This window comes from Myripristis murdjan, chromosome 3 (assembly GCF_902150065.1).
Source record: "Myripristis murdjan chromosome 3, fMyrMur1.1, whole genome shotgun sequence".
Taxonomy (NCBI): Eukaryota; Metazoa; Chordata; class Actinopteri; order Holocentriformes; family Holocentridae; genus Myripristis; species Myripristis murdjan.
In genome coordinates, this window is record NC_043982.1 from 16,126,328 (window position 1) to 16,149,857 (window position 23,530).

At 40.3% G+C, this 23,530-nt stretch overlaps 1 protein-coding gene across 1 annotated transcript; it reads left to right on the plus strand.

Moving 5' to 3' along the window:
• Positions 1 to 7,599: 7,599 nt before the first annotated feature.
• On the plus strand, positions 7,600 to 22,377 carry gas2b (growth arrest-specific 2b). The gene is made up of 7 exons (XM_030048134.1): positions 7,600 to 7,768; positions 9,491 to 9,600; positions 11,013 to 11,154; positions 14,630 to 14,693; positions 14,802 to 15,372; positions 15,495 to 15,602; positions 21,957 to 22,377. The coding sequence occupies exons 1-7, from the start codon at positions 7,621 to 7,623 to the stop codon at positions 22,161 to 22,163; spliced, it is 1,350 nt and encodes a 449-aa protein (XP_029903994.1). The 5' UTR covers positions 7,600 to 7,620; the 3' UTR covers positions 22,164 to 22,377.
• Positions 22,378 to 23,530: the final 1,153 nt, after the last annotated feature.

Consider the following 23,530-nt stretch of genomic DNA (forward strand, 5'->3'; position numbering starts at 1 on the left):
TACATATGATATATAAAGACAATTTCAGTTAAGATTTGCAAGCTACACATGTGGAAATTATATTGCATTGTCAAAATAAAAAATCTCTCTCTAGGTGTTTGCGTTGCCAAATGCCTGCAACAGACTGAAGGGGAAAGTAATTTTGTGAGTCTAACTCCAGACGGGTTTTACATTTTGCTGCCCGGGTTGACAGGTAGTTTAATTAAAATATAGGCCTGCCCTGCAGCTAGCGACCCCCTGGCCTGCCAGCCTGAGCCGAGGCAACCAGCATTCATTTGTCATTTATAAGACTGCCTGACACATTATGTATTAGTCATTTATATGAACGTCTCACATCCCCATTCACCTACTGACAGGCTGTACCAGTGAGCTGGGTTTAATACTCTGTAGTAATTAAAGGAAGGCAATGCCCTGAATTAAATCACATTGAATACCTCTGAGAGAAAAAGGCAGCTGGGTAAAATGCTTTTTCATAATAAGGGTAGCACTGTTGAAATATAAAATAGATTTTAAAAAATTCAAGGAACGGGTTTGGCGCTCTGAATACTGTTAAATCAGACTGAAAGTTTTTTTGTGGTATTGTTTAGAAATGAAAAGCGTAAAGAATAAAATCAATTACATGAATACATAGCTCATTCCACCTCAAAAAGTGTATCCACCCTAATCTGACAGAATGATGAAACACTTGTGTGTCCTTAATATGTGTGGACACATCTGATGGGCCACGGGTCCTCTTGACCCAGGGGACCAATTTGAGTGCTACACAGCACATGGTGCCTGTGCTGAATTTCTATTAATCCTCTCACCATTGCACTGGGGTAGGTGGCTTTGGGTCCAGTTGTCTTGGCAACCTGTGATGCCATCTGTCAAGGTCCTGTGTGCTGATCCATATCGTGTAGCGGAGACATTATTTTAACCCAGGCCTTTTCTCACTGCCAGAGCTCTTGTTAAGATAGAGAACTCGTGTCATGACGTATTTAACAATGGAGGGTGGAAAAGTGAGGGGTGCAGTTACAGGATTTTCACTCAAACCTCAACCCCCTTCTGAATATATTGTCTAAGAGCATAAACCCCTTTCCAAATCTGTTTTAAAATTAGTGCATGTTTTAAACAAGCATAGTGTGATGCTACAGCAAAGACAACCAACCATACACAATATATGTGCCTTGTCAAAAGTAAATAAATGTCTCTGGTATGACCCTAGTTATTTGGCTATACCTTTTACAATCCAGACTGCATTCCATATGTTCGGGGACTATTCATTAACTCTGTGGCAGCTTCTGAGTCATTGTTAAATTGGTTTAACAGCTCTTTAAAACATCACCAGCACGTCTGCTGCACACAGCACCCACTCGAACGCACACTGACCCTCACAGAAACAGGATGTGAATCACACTTTGTTAGGAGTTAGATTTACACTAATTTTCTCAGAAGCCTCTCCAAAGAAACCCTTTGTGTAAACAGCTCTTCATGGTAAATCGCATTACTAGGAAAATATGTAATAAGGACATGCAACGCCCTAATTCTAATAACTGTTTGTAATGTAAAATGTGATATAGACACGCATGCACACACACACACACACACACACACACACACATACAGACTCATTATCATTCACAATAATGTTGGTGAGACGAATGCTAACCAGTGCAAATGAGAGGAAGGGCAGCAGGGTGGTGTAGTTAGGGAGGGAGAGGGGAGTGTCTGATAGGCTTACTGACATGAGGGACTCCTCCTCTGGGAAAAGGCTGCAGATTAACCAGCAACCCCACCTGAGACTACAGAGCACACACACACACACACACACACACACACACACACACACAAGCAGAGGAGTGAAGCATATTGGGGTTAGTCTGCCATCGTCTGTCTACCTACCAGATTGATTGTGGCCCCGGAGCTGCTTTACTCCAACAAAATACCTTACCCTTGTGAGTAAGTGTAATTAAACACCCACAGCATCCTGGCACCAGTAAACAGAATATTAATGTGCAAGAGAGCAGATGAGAGAGGGACAGTTTGTTAATTCACCTTCAGAAGATATCATAACAAGGTTTGTTTAGTCATTAGCAAATATTTTCGTCATTCTGTCTCTGTGTCTCAATATTTGTGCCATGTGCGGCAGCATAAGCCTATACCGAGCGGGCATTGTGTTTTGGCAGACGACTGGCCAATAAAACTGTGCATTTAAGAGGAAATTAAGGCAGCCGAAGGAAGTGATGTGATGAGATGAGCGGATGCATGGCAAATTCTGGAACAAATGTCTGAGTTGAATTAAAATGAAGTGGTGATTGGTAGGTAAACATCTGATGAACAGTTTTATAATGCAGCAGAAAGACACAAAAGCTCATTTTGTTGCATATTTTTCCATCCTCGAGCAATTTTCTCCTCCCCATTATTCTTTAAAATTCTCCAGAATTACCTTTTCCAGAAACATAAATCAGATTTTATGAATCCTAAATCATTTTCATTACCGCTCCTCAGTGCTGTTTGGCGGCAACTGTCCCACTTCACAAAAGTGAACCTTATCCACTCAATTTAAAATAAATAAATAAATAAATAATAATAATAATAATAATAATAATAATAATAAAAAATCAAGCGGATTTTTTTTCAATGTTTTTCTAATACGCGCACAATTAAGCCAGTAAAATGTCGGTACTTATGACTTGATCTGAAATAAGATATTTTGCAAAAATGCTCATCCGCAGTTTGAAGTCAAGCGGGCTGACCAGTGTGTGACACATGTCGCCTTAGCAACACGTGTCTGACGGACGGAGCTCCTGACTCGATTATGGTTTCTAATGTGGCCTACAACTCTGCATTGTCCAACGGATAAAATGAAATACTACAAAATAAAAAATAAAAAATCCAGCTGACTGTTTATCATCTCAAACTGCTATGAATAAAAATCCTCAACAGGGGCTTGAAGTATGAGTGCGGTCTTTACGGGATGTTATCGCCTATATAGTATCGCTATGACATTCCTATAACTTTCCTCAAGAGCCCGAAATGTAACAATTTAACAACTGACGAGAAAAAAAAGAAAGAAAGAAAACTTGTGGGCTGACAATTTTATGAACTCCCCAGGCGGCAGTTGGAGTCAGTCTGTGCAAGCCCGTCAGACCCGGGCCGGTGTGTAAGCTGACACCAGACACTTTGGAGGCGTGTGTGTGCGTGCGTGTGTGCGTGTGTGTGTGTGGCGGCAGCCTGTCCCCGTTAAAGTTGGGTGTATTTGCATGTGGTGGACCTGAGGGCGATGAACATCTGGCTGCAGGTGATGTGTGCGCCTGCAGTGGTGTGAGGAAAAAACACTGGTGTGAAGACACTTGTACGAGAAAGGAAACGCCTGAAGTGCTGAACTTAGAGTTGGCTGTGTGACTGTGAGTATTTCTCGTGATATGTAGTCTAGTTTTCTGCTCTAAAACCGGGGAGTGGTGTACTGTTAACGTTGTTGTTGTTGATTAGGATGAGGCTGGTGATGATTATACGTTGATAAAAAGCTATTATACAGTGTAAACTAAAGTTGATCTCCCTTTATGGTGCAGTTGCTGGGTTGGTAAGATTTAACATTTCACCATGTGGTATGTGTATTTAAATGACAACACATGTAACATCAACAGTTCTCAGTTAGCTGGTCTAGACCTCTGATCCAGTGCTCAAAAGCTTGTCTATGTCTCTCTGAAGTTTAGATAATCACAATTAAACCCATTAGTGCCACACTCTGGTTGTTTTTCTCAGTTAATTTTGCTTGATTAATTAGTTGTTGACTATTTGCACGGGGAGAAAAAGCAAAACAAGGTCATTTGTTTTGTCACATAAATCAAAGAAAATGCGTGCTTGAAATGTGAGCTTCAAAATTTGCTGTTCCAAAGAGTGCTCAGTTTTCTGTTGTCAGTGTACAAATATAAATTCTCCAAGGGGTGGACTTTGAATATGGCTCAGAGAGGCACAGAAGCACAGTTTTATGTGCTTTACACCAGCAAATCTGCAGACCACAGGGCTTCAGATTGGAGCCAACGTTCAGTCAAGGGCCGCATTGTACTGAGATGATAATTGTTTATTTGATAAATGTGGCATTAAAATAGTCGAGGGTAGGATTTTTGTTCACCGCTGCCAGAACGTTTTTATTATTGTTTTCCAGTGGAGCTCCAGAGAAGGCTCCACTGTTCAGGGTGTGTAAACAGCAGCAGGCGATAGACCTTTTCCATCCTCTGTGTCAGTATGAGGTTTATTTAGTCTGGAGGCAGCTGAAGGAAAGTTGTGAGGTGAGAGCCCAGCTATAGCCGAAACCTACACCTCAGTTGTGCAACCTTATACAGTTGTTGCCTATTCGCCATTCAGCAGTTTTGCATTACCTCTATTATGCTGTTTCATTCCTGCAACTGATACTTGAGACGGCTGATCTGTGCTCCAAAGCTGTTGCTGCCAGCAGTGATGTTGGATATCCACTTGAGGGTATTGATCTTGACGTTTTATGAATACTTTACGCAAAACAGTCCAAACAGGCAAATTGATACCGAGCGTGGATGTCAAACAGATTTTGAAAACAAAGTGGAATGCACACAGGAGTGAAAAGCCTGCAGTTTTGCTGAAGTTTATTCTCAGTGACGGCTGTGCTGACTGAACCGTGTCCAGACAAACAGTTGTCTCTTTCAGTGAGAAATGTGTGTACTCAGACTCGTATTCGTAAGCAAACACAAGAACAGCGCCTATCATTTCAGGAAATAGAATTCTGTTAACTAGTTGTGAGGTTATTTGTTTACCAGACAGATGTATAGGAGGACTTTTGGCTCTTGGTAGACTGTGCTGAGGGCCACACACACAGAACCAAATCATCCATCATTCTGTCATGTAATATGCACGCTCAGCTATTCTAGACAATGCTGCAACATACATATAAATTTCACACACTTTCACTAAGGTTGGTGTGCAATTTTAGCTGTTTTCCCCTCACAGGTTTTCAGGCTATGAAGAAATTCCCTTTGGCTGTGACACACAGGCACCTAATATGGAGCAAAAACAAACAGAAATGTCACTTAAGCATATTTTACATTTGAGACAGTGTAGACGAAGCAAAGTAAATGGGTTCCATTAGCTACACCAGTACATGTATGGGCAAACTCTATTGTGTGGACCACTTTACCCTGTGTGTGTGTGTGTGTGTGTGTGTGTGTGTGTGTATTTACAGATATGGAACATTCAACTTTGCAGGAGTATAAAGGGTGCTAGTGTCTAAGAGCTGGACCAGTGAGTGACCTTTGCCTTCACTTCCCAGCAGAGCCATCCTGTAGCCGAGATGTGAATGTAGCACCTGGATGTTTTGTTAGAGAGAAAGGCTCTCATGCCCTGCTGGTCAACCTCTAAACCAGCGTCCTACTTGGCAGGCAGCTCCCTCACATATACCTCGCCTCCTTCCCAAGTCTGTATGATGTGTTTACAAAAGGCCCTTTTCACTGTGTTCTCTCAGAAGGATTGTATCAAATTAGAGGCACTCGTGTGTCTACTCACCATCTTCACGTCGATCTCTGAATGGTGTTTTTGTAGGCTGTGCGTTCGATGTTTGAACATACGACGAGCCCAGAATTCACTGACACACTTAAGTACACGCACCTCCGTCTTTATTTGTTTGCCCCATTTCCACTGTAGTCACGCTCTATATGATTTGTCAGCCGTTTTGCTGATGGAAGGTGGCTTTCTATCAAAAGTGAATTGAACTTCTAGTGATGCTTTGCCCCATAAAGACAGGTGGTATAGTATACATCTGTGTTGGAAAAAAATATGTGCATACTGGCTGTCCGGGTCCCAAACACTGTCCTCTGTTCTCTGCCTTATTCCTAGCCATTGTACTAGAGATCACACTCAGTTAGTGTGTTTCTATGCACATTAATATATAGGATATTTAAATATATCTATCTATATTTATCTATATATCTATATCTATATAGATATATAGATATAGATATATGTTTACATCATATCGTGTTTTTAATAACTGGAGTAAGCCCATCTCATTTATGAAAGACCTGAACTTTCTGGATGGGATATGCTTATGTTAAACATCATATTCCTTTTTCACTGGATTTTGGTGAACAGTGTGAGCCGTTTCCATGGAGTCTCATCTATCAAACTCACACACACATTTGTTGTGAAAACCACAGAGCATTAGACTATCTCTTTAAATAAAAAAATAAAATAAAAAAAATAATAATAATTAAAAAAAAAAACATGGTTAATGGTCATTCTAGGTATAGAAAAGAATAAAGCTCACGTTTGGAATATTATTTTGTGTAACAACTTATATTTGAAATCAAGCATGATCTTAAGAATTGAACTTCTTTCTCTATTAAAATATGAGATTTGAAGTTTATAACTTACATTTGAAGTCAGTCATCAGAGAAAACCCTAAGGACTGTGCATCTAACTCCACTGAGTATCACAAAGTATTGAGCATACCTGGTGACCCCGGTGCATGCGTTGTTATTTTATCTCCAGCTGATTAGCAGCGGCCTGGTTGAGTGAGTATACCTGGTGGTGGGAGTGAATCTCTGCATGGGGCTGCTCTTTGTAATGAGGACTGTTCTGAGAACAGAACAAATGAACCATGCTGCAGCACCAGGGGACCGGCTCTGGGCTTTAGGTGTACATCTTATTAAATCCTAGCCTGCAATCAATTAGTTTAAGCCCTTTGATAAATGATTGTGTGTATTGTTTGGATTTCAGTAAGATGTTTGCATGCACGCCCGCTGTTAATGTGGGTGTTTTTTGTGAGTCAGCTCAGATTTGTTTAATTATATTTTTCTGTTTTTCTACATGAGTAGGAGAGCCCTGTGTTTTTATCCCAAAGTTCCCACTGTTACTACAACCTAAAAATGTCACGTGATGCATCAGCCAGTAATCCCTTACTGACATACTCCTCAGATAATCAGCTCTCTCCCGCTGATTCCTTCATTTTTCACCAATGCTGGAAGAAAAATTCCCATTAGTGTTTGCATTCTTAAATTTTATCCCAATCATAACACTTAATTCATCCTTAACCTTGTTAGGATCACAGGAGACACTTCCACACAATTAGTTGTGCAAGGGTCAGTGTTCAGTTGAGAGAAGTTCAATTCTTGATGTGTTGTTGAATCCTACTTGTGATTTAAAAAAAAACAAAAAAAAACCTTTAAGGTGAACTGTAACACTATATAACTTAACATGTGGAAATGACAACAGAGCAACAGGTACAGCACTGTAAGGGAAATCTTATGGACAGAATAGAGATGTCCTGTACTTTGACATCTCTCTGATTAACAGCTCAACACAAAATATCAAGCACAAAACATGCAAACATTTTGATCCATCAAACCTGCATTTTTGGGTTATGCAGTTATCTATTTGTTTTTGTTTTATTTTTTATGTTAGTTGGGTACTTGCCCACCACATGTTTTACATCTGTGCTGTTGAAAATCAAATAAATCTGAAAAAAATAAACACCTTGCATATCCATTATTCAGTCCACCAGGTTCTGTTTGCCACTAGAGAAGGTAGAAGGGAAGCATGGACGTTGAGGTGGGAGCGATGAGCAACAGGCCTGACAGTCCCTCCAGCCCCAGGCACCTGACTGGCCTGGGGATGGCCTGTCTCCTCAGCCCGAAGTACAGACACTCGGGGCCGGGCCTTGCCAGTCCCCAGGAGTACAACCTGTGGCTGCCCTGCCGCCACGACGCCAGCCTGCTGCCCATGAAGGAAGACCTGGCTTTCTGGCTCAACAACATCATGGGTGAGACGCTTTCTGTCTGAACTCTATGTAGATCCTTTTCTCCCAGTGGAGCCCAATAAACAAATGCCTGACACAACACCAAGGTCAGCTGATAAGAAAATAATCAATCAACAAATTATACACTTCATTTTAGTGGGCGGTGCATTTCATGGTAAGTAGGTGATAATTAGCAAGTAACACATTTGAAATTTCTTTTCACCTCAAGTTTGATTGAAAAATGAAATTTTTACTTGTACTGTGCCACCTAACTCATTCTGAACGTTCCAAACGATGCTGCAAACCCAATTTATGATTTTTAATCGATGGTTTCCCTGTAGGACTCCAATACATCTAATGTGCACAGAACTGAAGAACTGAAGTATTCATCTAGAATGAGTTTGGTGATGCCGTAAAAGCAAAAGTTTCAGATGCCAATAAATTTTGAGGTAAATGTTGACATAATTTGGAGGTAACTTCAAAGGCATTTCAAATACTTTACTTGCTACTTATCACCTTTCCATGAAATTCACAGCTCACTAAAAAGAAGTGTTTCCAATAAGACTTATTTATAGAGTAGCTGTGTTGAAATCTGAAAACAATATGATATGATCGTAAATTATGTGTGAATGATAAACTCACATGGCATAACTAAATCAGTTTCATTGTTGTTTCTCTAAATTCAGCCGTTTAGTGTAACATATTTGTGACATTGCCATAACATCAGCACATCAATTCAGGATGTTGTTTCTCACAGCATTAGACAGTTTTAAATTGGGTAGTAGGTCTTTCATCGTGAAGAATAGATAAATAAACTTCAGTCAAATTAAGCACACAAACACATTAACCTACTCATTATCCTGAATCCTAGAAATATCTCTCCATGAGGGGAAAGTGATCTTTCTTCCCACTTAACTGCATTGTGAGGGAAAACATAAAGATGTTTGCACATGTTGCAACCTGTTGGAGTCTGGGAGGTGATTGACAAAGTTTTTACGCCAACAACACAACTCCAACATAATCAAAGCCCAGCTCAGAGCCCAGAGACTGTTTATAGGTGTGAAATCAGAATGGTGGCATCAGCACTGTGGTCTTCAGAAAATTACTGTGCAACTTTGGGTAGGTGAGGAGCTAGTGCCGACAAGCTGAAGCCCTGATTCCTCTCATTGTTTGCTTGATCGTAGCTTTTCTCAGATTAGGCATTCCTGTGGCTAGAGTTGGTATTTTGTTGTTGGGTGACTCAGACGAGATGTGAGGGAAGTGAAAGCTGCTGCAGAACAGACCCGTAGATTAGGAGAGGTTAGTGCTCCCCTCGTTTTGATATCAAGAATCCCCAACCTCTTGAATGATACAAGAAACCAAACTAAAACTACAACATGCTAGATCATATAACTGAAGCATGCAGTCATATACGAAACCAGGAGTGTCACTAATAATTGCTTCTTATTTCAAATAACAAAGACAAAACAAATGTCTTTTTGTCCATTCTTGCTCTCTATGTGCTTGTGTATCATGTCACGAGTGAACCTTTGATAAAAGTGTGTCAGCAAGCAAAAGCAGGTTTTTTTTTTCACTTTACTGCACAGTGCAGATACTGTACACAACAAGTTATTGGTGTAATAGGATAAAACTGTTACCAATCTTTTAATGCACTGGTCTTTACTGAAAGACTGAAAGGTACAGTACAGGCCATAGTAATAACATAATGTCTGTGTGTGTGTGTGTGTGTGTGTGTGTGCTCCCCAGGTGTGGATCTCACAGCAGACAGTCTGATAGAGGAGTTGGATAACGGTGTTCTTCTCTGCCAGCTGGCACAGCTGCTCCAGGACAAGATGATTCAAGCCAGCAATGGCAAGGTGCTACCGCAGCAAATACACACACACATACACACACACACACACACAGCCTCACACACACAGTCTCACACACGCATGCAAGGAAAGGAGGCAGCATTCATGCAAACACAAACATAAATACTTACACAGTGAAAGTATTTGTCTTACAACAGCAAAACAGAAACAGCAAACCAATAAAAGAAAATACATGTTACTAAAATGTGGAACTGAACTTTAAATGTTCATTTTTACCCTGTGACTGTCCCATCCCTATATGAGTAATAAAGCTGATCAGTGATGATGAGTCACACACAGGAGGTGTCAGCTGTGCCTCAGTCAGCTCACTGACTCTTAAGACCTGGAACAAAATAAACAAGAGAAGAGCACTGCTCTTGCTTTTAAATTTATAAAATGTTGAAACTGGCAGTGATCTGAAGGCCCTTTGGACAAACCCACTCAGCATTTAATATTCTATGTTTTTTTTTATATTGTATGATTATATGTTAGCTCAGTGCCTGTAAAACTGAGACAAGAGATCAATTTCAAATACATCAAAAAGGTTAAGATGAAGAGACAATACCAACTTTATAAACTTGAACTTAAATGTGAAACACTACACCAAGACCCAAAAGCAGAAAATGTGTCCTGAGTTTTCACTGATAGTGACAGACATTTCTAACTAATAAAATCAGCAGATTATAGTCACTTAAATAATCCTGAGATCTTGTGCATTTCTTACTTCAAGGTCATTTAGTTTGTGGTAAAATTGCTGTTTTTGATCATTTGATGTCACTTGTGTCACAGCCATTATGCATCAACAGTATCTCTTTAAAAACCATCTGCAAATCTACGTCCTCAGCCAAATCTGTTATAATACAGATTAATTTCAATCTAAAATTCTGAGCTGAATTCCAGCATTTAAAACTGGGCCCAGAGGCAGCGAACCACATGAGAGAAATGGCTCCTGTGTAGAAGACACGGATAATCTTTTATCTGCACCATCAGATGTCAGCGCCATCAGGTTTCCTGTCATGTTTCATCAGCACATGTACTTAAATATCACGCTCTCACCATTACATCTCACATTGTTTTATTATGATGAGACTGGATGCATGCCTGTAACCATTAAAACATACAGGCAAACCAACTTTAATCTGAACATTTGTGCAATTATGCGGTAGAAAGGAGGATACTTAGGCCCTGAATCTGTGTTGGAAAAGAGATCAAAATAACAATAACATGGTTTTTACTGTGTCTGATGGTGCTGACACACATCAAGTGACGACACTACTGATAAAAAATACTTACAAAATACTTAAAATTTGAGCATATGTTTGCCCATGTTTTTATTTATGTGTGTGTGTGTGTGTGTGTGTGTGTGTGTGTGTGTATGTGTGTGTGTGTGTGTGTGTGTGTGTATGTTGAATGAGCAGCCCTTCATACGCAGGGTGATCCACTGGCGAGCTGATGCCACCTCGGGATCGTTTTTTGCCAGAGACAACACCGCTAACTTCCTCTACTGGTGTCGTAAGATTGGGGTCGATGAGACGTACCTCTTTGAGTCGGAGGGTTTGGGTGAGTTCAAGCTTCACACACTACCCCGAGAGTGTGTTGTGTTTTTCACCTGCTCTCAAGCTGCTGCGGATCTCAGACAGTCTGTTAACAATAACGACCTTGTTTACATCATGACATGCAGTCCATGCAGGTTGATGTTGATAAAATAATATCGCATAACAGGTAGACACAGTTTTCATCTTGTTTCAACAAATATCTGAACCTTTTTTTCCCTCAACACAGCTTCTCTATCTCTCTCTTAACTTCTTTTTGACCAGTACCGAGAAACAGACAGCAGTTCATATACATTTCATATACATTTATCTTAAGTCAGACTGGTGTCTACTCGTTACTTATCTATAATGGCATAATGTCCATTATATTTTACCTAAAGCTTTTTGTTTGCTGTTTATATCTTGTTTCTTCCTCCCACTGACTCTCTGGCTGTCATGGTTTAATAGATGTGCCAAAACCAAACTACCGTGGTAGCTCATCCAGCAGCTCATCACTCAAAAGCTTAGTGTATTACTCATCACTTTTTACTCATTATAATGTAATAGACGAGTAATTTGCTTCAAATATAGGCTGCTGCTCATAACATGACTTTTCTAGTTGCACCACTAAAATTGGTGATTTCTCCCTCTCTTCTCAAAGTTCTTAAAAGTACTGTGAAAAGTTTAATGTCAGAAGAAAACAAATAACTCTTTTTTTTGAAAACTAATGAATTTGGGAACTAGCGTGCCCTAGAATTCTCAGATGATAACTTCAATCTGATTTTTATATGCAAATGATTTGGGCAAACTACTTTTCCTGACTTACCCAGATGGAGACAAGATGTTCGATACCATTTTCTCCTCTGTCCAGTGGTTTGGTTCCTTTTTCATTTTGTGTTAGCTTAGCATAAGAACTTGGTCTATGGGATCCATTTGCATAGCTCCATCAAAGGGAAAAAAATACCTTACAGCAGCTCTGAAGCTGACTTATTTACTTTTAATTTTTTTTTAAAAAAGAGAGAGTTGTTTTAAGAGAAGTTAGATGGTGAAACTGTTATGTAACCGCTGAACACATGAATCCTTCCACCTATCTCAGTGATCTGCGCACCACTGAAGATTATAAGTAGACCCAGCACAAATTAGCTTCTAAAACAACTATCCCTCTTTAAAAAAAAAAAAAAAAAAAATTCCAAGCCGTGAATCTCAAATACACGATACACTGTGTAAACATGACAACTTCAGAGTTGCGGTAAGGTTTATTTTTTCACTTTGATGGAGCTAAGCTAATGACTTCGAGTCTTTATGCTAAGCTAACACAAAATGCTACCCACAGAAGAAATTAAATGAAGATGGTATCGAACATCTTGTCTCAGTCTGGGTAAGTCAGGAAAGGGGTGATGTGCCCAAAACATGGGAGTATTCCTTAAAAGTGCTGGTAATAACCACCAGAGTAACCACTTTTTTGTAATAGTAATATTTTTACTGATATGCAAACAGTAATTTGTTGCTCTTGCTGTTCTGGGAAAACGTCATCGGGCAGCATTCGGTGGTGACTTGTTACCATCCACTGCTCGCTCGCTCATGGCAACAAAATACTTTGACCTAAAAATACTTATTGAAAAATGAAGATGTTGAGATGAGAGAGAGAGAGCACACAGAGCCGGTCAGAGCTGATTAAATGTGATATCCATGCCACTTTCAGAGTCCTTGTATCATTTTTCACTTGCACCCATGTATCATACTGACCTAGTTTTGCCTTTTTAAAAGTTCTCTTTTCTGTGCACTTCTTAACCCGGACATGTCTAAGCATGGCGGCGGATGCGTGAGAATGATAATGTGTAGGCTAATCTCCATCAACAATGGGTTTTCCCTCGAGGCAGACTACCCTACCTCACCTGACTAACTGAGTGACAGGAGGATTAAACCTACTGTACTTTGACATGCTTCACTTTTACCGCCACAGCCACATGTGGGCATAAATGACTGTTCTTCTTCCTCTCTCCCATCCTCTTTTCCTTGCCGCAGCTGAAATGTAATGGGTGGATGTCAAAATCAGGTGAATGAAAATAAATTACTCCCTGTAGTTGTGACATTCTCTTCTGTTCCTTACATTTCTTTCATCAGGTTTTCTCCTGCTACCTCATATTTTCTCTGCTGTGGTGCAACAGCCAACGTAATACATTCCCACTAATGTAATAAACCATTAGTGCAATAACAATTTGCACTGTGTAACACAGTAATACAGTTAACTTAATAAATGTGGTGTAAACATAATAAAAGGTACTTACCACTAATGTAATACTTTTTTTCCTGTTGGAGTTACATAGGAGTTACACTGTTGCATACACATCTATGAATGGATGAAAGTTATCTATTGCATTTTGACTGGTAATTAGTTATCAGTTTACATTTTCGAGAACTGGAAATTTCAGCCTTTGTGCTCATGTAATTCATCCCAGTAATCTTCTAAGTATGTGATAAGAAATCTGTAAACAAAACAGAAAAAATACTTCAAATGAACATGACAGTGCTCAAAAGAAAAAAAGTACAGTCATAATTATATGTTCAATGATCATTAACACCATCCAGATATTACAGACTTTAATTATATTTTCTTAGTGACCATTCTTATGATACGGCTGAAAGACCAAATGTATTTGATCATAATAAAGAAATGTTTGCTGTTCATAACTGAGTATAATTGAGTATAAGGCTTAAGCACTCTGAGTCACAAATGAAACCCTTTTCAGTGATCACCAAACACCTCTGTCATGCAAATCTGAGATTGTGTGACAGTCGAGTATTGAATTTTGATTGTTATTACATGATCAATTCAGTTATTACATTTTTGAACACTGAAATGTTTAGGCTTCCTGTTAATGCAATAACTCCCATTAAATGTAAAAATTATTACGTTAACAGGAAAATATTTTTTTACATTAATGGTAGGTACCTTTTATTACGTTTGTAGGTTATTACGTTATACAGCGCAAATTGTTATTACATGAAAGGTTTATAACGTTGGTGGGAGATTTTTACATTGACAGTTGCGATATGCAGTCTTGTTGTGTTTGCTGACTCTTGTTGTTTCTGTATCCCATTTGCCATTTTCACACATTAACTAAGTAGGACCAGGACTAACTCTACATTGCTCATACACACATTTTTTTTTTTTTTTCTAAAATATAGTTGAGTGGAGGCAGGAGAGGCTGTTTTGGTGCTGATGAGGCTTGCATGCCCACATGCCCTCAGCCACATGTCTGGAGCCCACAGGGAATTCCAGCTCAGCTTCAAAGATAGGGAGGCACAAAAGAGGCAGAGAATACCTCCTGACATGCCCCCTCTCACAATGCAGCTCTTGTTTTCTTTTCCTGCAGACAGAGGCCTGTTTATCTCCGGAAACAGCCACTCTTTCAGATGACTGATTTTTTATCCCCTCCATACCCCCCACCCCTATACACTTTTTTTGTTTGTTTTGTACTGTATGTATGTACTGTGTGCAGTCCTCCACAAGCAACCCCGGGAGGTGTGTCTCTGCCTGATGGAGCTTGGAAGGATTGCAGCCAGGTAACAAAACTGCAACTGCAAAACTGCACCATGAAGTTGCATTTCCTCATTTGATATTTTGGCTAATATGGCTACCTGTGGCTTTTTCTGAAACCTCGCCTCTCTCAGGTATGGCATAGAGCCTCCAGGTCTGGTGAAGCTGGAGAGAGAGATTGAGAGGGAGGAGGCAGGATCCCTTTCTCCATCGTCCCCTCTGCCCTTCTCCTTCTTTCCTCCTGCATCGCTTTGTTCACCCTTGCAATCACCTCTGTCCCCAGCCCCTTCCTCTCCTGCAACAATCCCCCTGACTCCCTCTACACCCTGCCTCTCTGAGTCCCTTGTTTCAGGCCCAGCCTCTGATCCTCCCTTGACCACAACCACGTGCTTGTCCCCTACTCAGTCCTCCCTCACAGCCTCCAGCCCCAGTACAGCCACAGCCTCAACCCAGACACCTTTGTTTTCCTCACCCACCTCCATCTCTAACACATCCACCTTACCAACACCTCAGGCAACGCCCTCGCCGATCCAAACCCCGGCATCTACTGGCAATGCCCCCTCTATCGCATTACCCACCCCAAGTCCCACAGCTCCATGTCCTGCTCCATCCCCAGCTGCGCCCTCACCTACAGCCCAGACTCGTCACAGCTGCAGATCTACAGGCCGGAAGAGCATAGGCGCCAACAACCTCTTGGACGATATTGTATGTACATTTTCCCTGCAAAAATTAATCCTACATTTGTTTTCAGGGGTTGTAAGGTTTTAGTGTATGGATTCCATCTGCCCTCATGAGGTTTCTGCCTCTCTCTTTTTAACCCGTTCCAGGTGAGAAACATTATCGAGAATCCCCCCTGCAGCTGCCCCACCAGGTTCCTGGTTGAGAAGCAACCTAAAGGCTGCTACCGCCTGGGGGAGAAGGTGCTATATGTGCGGGTATGTATGTTCACCCCCCCCTCCTATGCCTCAACGTCAAGTTTATTTAAAGCCCAATATCACTGTTTACAGTCTCAATGGGCTCTACGTGCCCACAAGTTTACAACAAACAAAACAGGACGACACCCCTGGACTTAATCATCATAGCAGGGAAGAAAAACTGATGAAAAACTGATGGTGCTGACAAAATGAGATATTGAGAAGGGCTAGAGAGAGAGTAGGCCCCTTCCTGTTTTATAAAGCCATAATAAGTAAATAATAACAATGAGTAAGTAAGTAAGTGAGTAGGTAGGTAGGTAAGAAAATAATAACTTCATAAATTCATCAGGTTTAAAAAAGCAGGAGTTTGTTTGTTTGTTTATTACGATCCCCATTAGCTGCTGAAAAGATCAGCAGCTACTCTTCCTGGGGTCCCCAACATCATCAAAATTATAACACATACATACATTGTAGACATAATACAAAACATCTTCCTCTCAAAACAAACAACATCGACATCTGCTCTGTTCTAATACAAAAAACGTGCCTATTCTTGCTCTATATATGACAAATCTTGTCTGAAATGAATTATTTAAACATAACATTCATCATCCCCACCAAGATAAAGGACAAAAACAACTTCATTTCATTGTTCCTTGGTGAACAGAAATAGCTTAAGCTTTTTCTTAAAGCATATCATATTATTTTCTGATACAAGAAAAGATGGTAACCCATTCCATGCCACCATTGCTCTGTAATGCGTAGTCTTCTGTCTAATATTTGTCCTACATGAAGGCAACAAAAAGCGCTCCTCTGACACCTGCCGAGTAAAGTGACTATGTGTACCTGAAAAAAATGATAAACCTCTATACAATATTTCTGGCATTTTTGTCATGGTAATATTTTTGATAAAGCAACTTATAGAATACTGCACCCTGCCTTTGACACTTAGCCAGGCTAAATGAGTATTCATTATATGAACACTTGCTCGGTATGGGCACTGAAGGACCAGACGAGCTGCTTTGTTCTGGGCGATCTGTAGCCTGGACAGATTGCTTTCTGAGGTACTGGACCAAATCACTGTACAATAGTGTAGATGTGACAACACAATTGCCTGTACAACCTGTTTAATCAAATGCTTTGGCAGAAATGCTCTGCAGTGCTTGATTACTGCCATACCTCTACCCATTTTTTGGACCACATGGTCAACTTGTCTGTTCCAGGACATACAACTGTCAACTGTTATTCCCAGAAGCGTTACTTCTGATAGCTGCTCTATCTCTGTGTCACCCATAATTAAGTGAAGCATGGGTGCTTCTCTTAATGAGTGTTTTGTACCTACTACTATGCTTTTTGTTTTTCCTTTATTTAGAACCAATTTATTTATCCTCATCCATCTTTCTGTTAACTCTAATTCCTTATTCAATATGTCAGTCAATACATCAGGTGTACGATGTACGAGTTTAAAAAAAAAAACAATTAAATACAACAAAAGACAGTTCAAAGAATTAAAACTCAAGTAAAATCAGGAAAGGCTCTCTGATAAAAGTATGTTTTAAGAAGGAACTTTAAAGATATCACTGACTCAGCCTAATTTCCCCGGGCAGATCATGACTGAGCCCCAGGGCCCAAACTGTAAACACTCTGTCCCCTTCAGTTTTCAGCCAGGCCGCTGGAACAGACAAAAAACCTCATGGTGCGTACTGATCTGTACGGGACTAAGAGGTTAGAGATAGAGCAGGGAGGGAGGCCATGAAGAGCCTTAACTGTAATCAGTAAAATCTGTTCTAAAACATACTGGGAGCCAGTGCAAAGAGGCTGAAACGGGAGTGATGTGGTCATGTCTATTGTTTGCTGGTTATTGGTTAAAGGCTGGAAAAAGGAAAAAAAGAAAAAAGAAAAAAGAAAAAAGATGAAAAAACAAACAAAAAAAAAAATCTCATGCAAAAGTGCACAACTTGATGTAGAATCTGATGTACTGAATGAATTAATGTTTATTCAGTAGTATATTAATTTAAAAGCAAATCTTTTGATTAATGGAATTAATTTGTTTTTAATCCCACAGTACATATTATTCGCTATGACGTGTGAAAGCCCTCAGCTTATTAACCAACAACTGAGTTAGCAGCGAGTGTGTCACCAAAGTGACGATGATCGCAATGATCGGGGATTGAGAAGGCAGTGTTTTTGTCAGCCTCCATCCAAGAGTCGTGCACCACGAGTCCTGCTCTGTACAAAGACTTGCTCTAGGAAGGGCCTTCAGGGAGGCAAGGTTGCTTGGCAACCAGTGGTCAGAGTAAGACTAGGCTGACGACCGGCTTTTTCAATGCACAGACCTTCAGCAAAGAGTTCAAACCTTCAAAGGAGAAGAAAAATGTCCCTTTAAGAATGGTTTGGCCAAGACAAGACTGTGTGGTACAGATCAAATGGCAGCCCACTTGGGAGGCCGTGTATGAGTACATCCATGCGGGGGGGTTTGGATGGTAGGCTCAGGCACTTTTTCTATTGTGATCTCTGTGTCTGCAGTCCTCTTTGCTTGCCCTCCATCTCAACAAAGACAAAATACAATAGGAAGACAGACTCATGTAAGGTTTCACTCGGGCTACAGTTTATCTTTAGTGCACATATAACAAGAAAAATTGTGCTGTGATCAGATGATATACACTGCCTGATACATTTATATATTTCTATTTATATATTTTCTTAGTCACAGCATGCACTTCAGCCTACTGCACATTTATACTAATGTACTTACCCACACCAAACCATGGAGAAAATTATTGTGATCTGAGCTAAAACCACAATGTCATACTGGGATTGGACAATACACTTCCTCTACACTTGGCGTCGCACAGAGGTGTATCACCTCTGTGTGACTAGGTGGCTAATTGGTCACAAGCTGAAACCCATTTAACGCTTTGTTAATCTTACTGAAAGCCCCATTGACTTGTCACCCTCCACACTGGTGATCAATGCTGTGTACATTGTCAGTGTCAATTTGCTCAGAAGCTGAATTACAGCTAAATTTCTGTTTTGTCCCATTTGGCTGACAGACAACATATGTTTACCGCCTATTTAGATATAATGTCTGCCTCCAAGTCACAGAACACCTGTTTCCTTGTAACTGCTTAGTCAGCAACATGGGGGGACATGTCCGGACACCACATCAAAGAAAACAGGGCCAATAAAGATGCAATAGCCAAAGGATGTTGCTAGTTTATGGCCAAGTGCGGCAGGATGAGTGTGTCTCAGCCTCAAGAGATTTACATGTACAGAATGGAGTAAAAATGTCTCCGCTTGGGAATCCAGAAACTGTTTTCTTTTATTTTATAGACCACAGGACGTTATGGCGAGGATTTGATGTACAATATGTCTTCAGCTTGTCTCTTTAAGTCTTTCCTAATCTTCCCCATGTTTCAAGTCAGCCTTTTATAGATTTGTTTGTTATCCTGTCTGTTTTTTTTTAAAGCAATAATTACTGTTTGCCAGCCCTTACTTTCAGTATTCACATCTCCTTTCTCCCAACCAAGGCCACACTTTAGCTATGTGAATAGAGCTGTACAACTCACTGGCCCTGGCTAAATCCATTACCTCAGCCTTCACAGATGTGCGACTGCCTGTATGTGTGGAGCGAAACACGCCATAAACCTCTCATTACCATACCTTGATAACCCCCGTGTTGCTCCTTGGAGGGGCCATTGCCATTGAATGTGTACAGACCTTTTTAAAGAGCAGAGTCTATTGATTACAGAGACAAAGTCATTAGTGGAGGGATTTAATCAGACAGCTTGATAATGAGTGGCTGAGTATGACAGCCCCTCCTTACACGTACACTTTCCACCCCACAGCCCCCCTCCCCCTATTCCCATTGGAGATTTTTCAATCATGCTAGCCCTGAAGGGCTCTGCTATTCTTTGGTGTTAAAAGAGAGGAAGGCTTTTCTTTCTTCTGTGTCTAATTAGGCTATCCTTCAGTTTTGTAGTAGGGATATTGTCTGACTGTCTCAATGGGAGGGAAAACATTCAAGCAACTCACAACATCATCCCACTATCTACTATCTTGCTATTTACATAAAGGGAAAAATGAACCGAGGAAATAGAAGGACAGCACCATGCTTTGAGCACTAGGTGCAGCTGAGCAGGATCACTAAAATATAGATGATGATTTTGCACCTGGAGGCAATAATTTTGTCAGAAGAATGTCTGTGGAATTGTGTAAAATAAAGCATCTAACCATCAGAGGTGTCCTTGAGCGACTCGCTGCCAATCCCAGGGTCACAGAGGAGGGAGAAATGCAGTATAGTAATGCTAAATTGACTCTGCATAAATATCAGTGATTTATGAATTTTAATCATTGAGGATGGCCCATGTGATGACAAATACCTGGAGAATATCTCATGACTGAAAATGACTGAAAAATCCTTGTTGTCACTTTTTAAAATACAAAAATTGACATTATATTATATGACATTATATGGCTGCACTGGCTTGTCCAGAGTGTAATTATTACAGAGTTACATTATTATTACAGGTCATGTGCTTGATGTTTACATGTGCCTCTGTCAGCTCATGCTGTGACATCTCTCTGCACTCACTTTTTTTTTTTTTTTAAATCTCTCTTTAGTGTATATTTTAGGAAGGGTTGACTGTACAGTACAAAATAATTAAAAGCAGTTGAAATGGCTAAAGCCTGTCTCCTACTGGTGGGCGTATGAATGACACTTCCTCCCTGAGAATCCTCATGAATCTTTCAGCAGGACAGAGAGAGAATCAATGGAACTGCCAGCGAGGACGCTGGATGGCACACTTGTGCACAAACCTGTGGGGGGTGGTGTGTGTGTGTGTGTGTGTGTGTGTGTGTGTGTGTGTGTGCATGAGTGTGTGCATGAGTGTGTGCATGAGTGTGTGTGTGTGTGAAATCTGATTGTGCACAAATGGTGTTCGTCTGACAAAGAGGCTTGGTGTGGAATATTACAGTCCAGAGCAAATTATAGAGTAAATAGCCGTAAACAGCAGAACATTTTAAAGGTGGGTCATCTGTTCCCAAGTCAGAAAAGCAAAGTGAACGTGGGGCATTCAAGGAAGAAAAAAGAGGTACAGACATACATTTGAAGAAGATTTTTAATAGAAATAAAGCACCTCTTGTCTAAGCAATATGATGTAAACATTACATGACTAGAGATGAGCAAAGCAAACTTTAAGCAAAAAAATAAATAAATAAAAATAAAAAATGAGTATATAAACATATGCAAATAATTTAAAAAATTATGTTCTTTGGATGCATAACTTTGGACAGTGAATGAATTTTTAAGGAAATTATATTGACCCCAGGTCTGAGAGGAGAACAATTTATTTAGGATGTCAGAAGTGGCTCCTGTCAGTGTTAACATTTTAATCTGCAGGCTGACAGCTGAGACGTGTCTGAGGGGTTCCGCTGCATATTACCATGCATGTCTGCGTTGTCTGTGCATGCACGTGCACATGTGCCATTGATTTTTGATCTCACGCGTGTGTGTGTCCTGATAGAGGAGGGGTCAGTCTACTTGTATTATCGGGCTCTTAATGTCTCCATAATGAAGGGTTTATGGGCGATAAGGCAGGAGGGGGCGTGCCGCTGCTGACAGGACAATGGATGGCTGTGCAAGGCCTCCTGGGAATCTTAATGTCTGCTGGGAGTTGCAGGTCTGCACAGAACTCATCTCATTTTCCCTCCTTTCATTTTTTTTTCTTGCTTTATATTGTGGCAGTGGTTGCCATGGTAGCAGCTGGTTTTCAGCAGCAGAATGATGGCTGTAGGAGAGGGTGTCTATGCAGGATGTGTCAGAGGACTTGATTCAGATCCAGCTGACCTCACTGGAACTACTGTGGAGCAGCAACAGCCCGGGCATAGACATTTTATTCAGAATAACAGCTACTGGATTGTTTGTGCATGTGAGCTTGTGTGTGTGTGTGTGTGTGAGAGAGTGAGTGTGTGTGCACATATGTGGATTAGTCCTCCATGTGTGCTCAGCTGGTGCCATGAGCCGTTGTTTCTTTTGGTTTAATGAGATTTTGACAAAGCCGTCCTAGAGATCATTTGCCTTTCATGACCACTGCTACACAGGCAGGAGGAGCTTGTAAATATTTGATCAGAGGGGGGTACCTCTCCTCAATGTGTGTGTGTGTGTGTGTGTGTGTGGTTATGTGTTTGGGTGGAGTTCATACACAGGGTAAATTGAGAGGGGGTCCTAATGACTCAATAACAATGCCACCTCATTGGTTTTAAGCATTATCTGTAATTCATAAACATCCACGTCATGATATGACACATCAACCTCCAAGTACGTGTGTTTACTCTGGCACCAGCTGACTGTCCTGTCTCGTCTTATCTTCACAGATGCTGAACGAGCGTCATGTGATGGTACGAATCGGGGGTGGCTGGGAGACCTTTATAAGTTACCTGCAGAAACATGACCCCTGCAGAGGAGGACCAGCTGGCAGATCTGAAGTCAGGGTTTGTCGAGCCAAGGCCAAGGCACCCAATTTAAACATCTCACCTGACAGCTACATGGTGGTTGGTGCCCATTACCGTGGCAAGAAGTAGTAGACTCTTTTACTCCCCTCTTTTGCTTCTTGCAGTGGGAGACAGCAGTGAACATTCACATAATCAGACCCGCATGTACATGGGCAATGAGATAACACTGATCACATCTTTTATTCAGTGTTGTTTCACTTTTAGCGTACATTGAAGAGGAAATGCACTCTTTTTTTAATCAGAAAAGTTCCCAAGTTTAAGGAAAAAAGTTATAGATGAGACAAAGGTTTACCTACTATCACCTACTATTTGAGTGAATAATATGAGGTTATCATGTGTATGTCTTCAGGTGTATCTTGAGATTTGTATTCATGCCATTATCAAAAATTGTTTGAAGGAAAATTTTTCAGTAGTAGGCACTAATCTCTATGGGGTTCAATTGTACTGTATGCTGTAGAGTAGTTGTACTTTCTGAAATTGTTCCGTTATATCTGAAAATTTCATATATATATATGTATATATATATATATATGTATATATATATATATATATATATATATATATATATATATATATATATATATATATATATATATATATATATATATATATATATATACAAGAAATTGTTGAAAAAGTTGAATTGTGCTTGAGCTTTTATATTTTGGATGCCAAAGATTCATAGCGGTATAGTGAGTATTATTGTAGCTTTTATAAATCTATGTATACAGTGACTTTAATACAATGATGCTTGTGTTTTTTATTGGACAAAGCCTGATTTGATTTCTTGCTGACTAATTGTTATTTCATGCTCCTCATTCACATGTACATGTGTGAGCACCAGTGAGTTGAATGACTCAGCTGCAGCCTCCTTGATCTGTGACAACAAAGCCACGAGACATCAGGTCCTCCCTCTAGATGGCACCATGTCCTAAGTGACAAAAGGCCGTGCCTCTTTTCAGTGGCGCTCCTCTCGGTGATGTCCTGATTGCCTCTCAGGCGTCCCTCTTATGAGCTGGATTTGAAATATTTTAGAGATACTGTTTTTGACACACTCCTACCTCACAACCCATAGATGTCATGTTACTTGAACCAGAGTCTGTTCAATTCAATAAACTGTTTCTTCACTATATACTGATGCTTGCTCTAATCCAAACTCCATCATTATTTAAAATTACTAAGACTGTTTCTTTTCAGTGCAATAAGCAATTTGCTGCCAAATACTGTGGAGTGTCACATATGGGCCTCATTCTGTGTTTCATGTTTTGTTTTCCTATGCTACTGTTACCTCAAAAGTTGATGCTGAAATAGAAGAACCATGTCATGTCAAGTAACATAATCAGCAAATGAATGAATATACATCTCTGGAGACAAAAAAAAAAAAAAAAAAAAAAACTAGGGAAACTTCTGGAAAACACAGACATTGGAAATCCCAG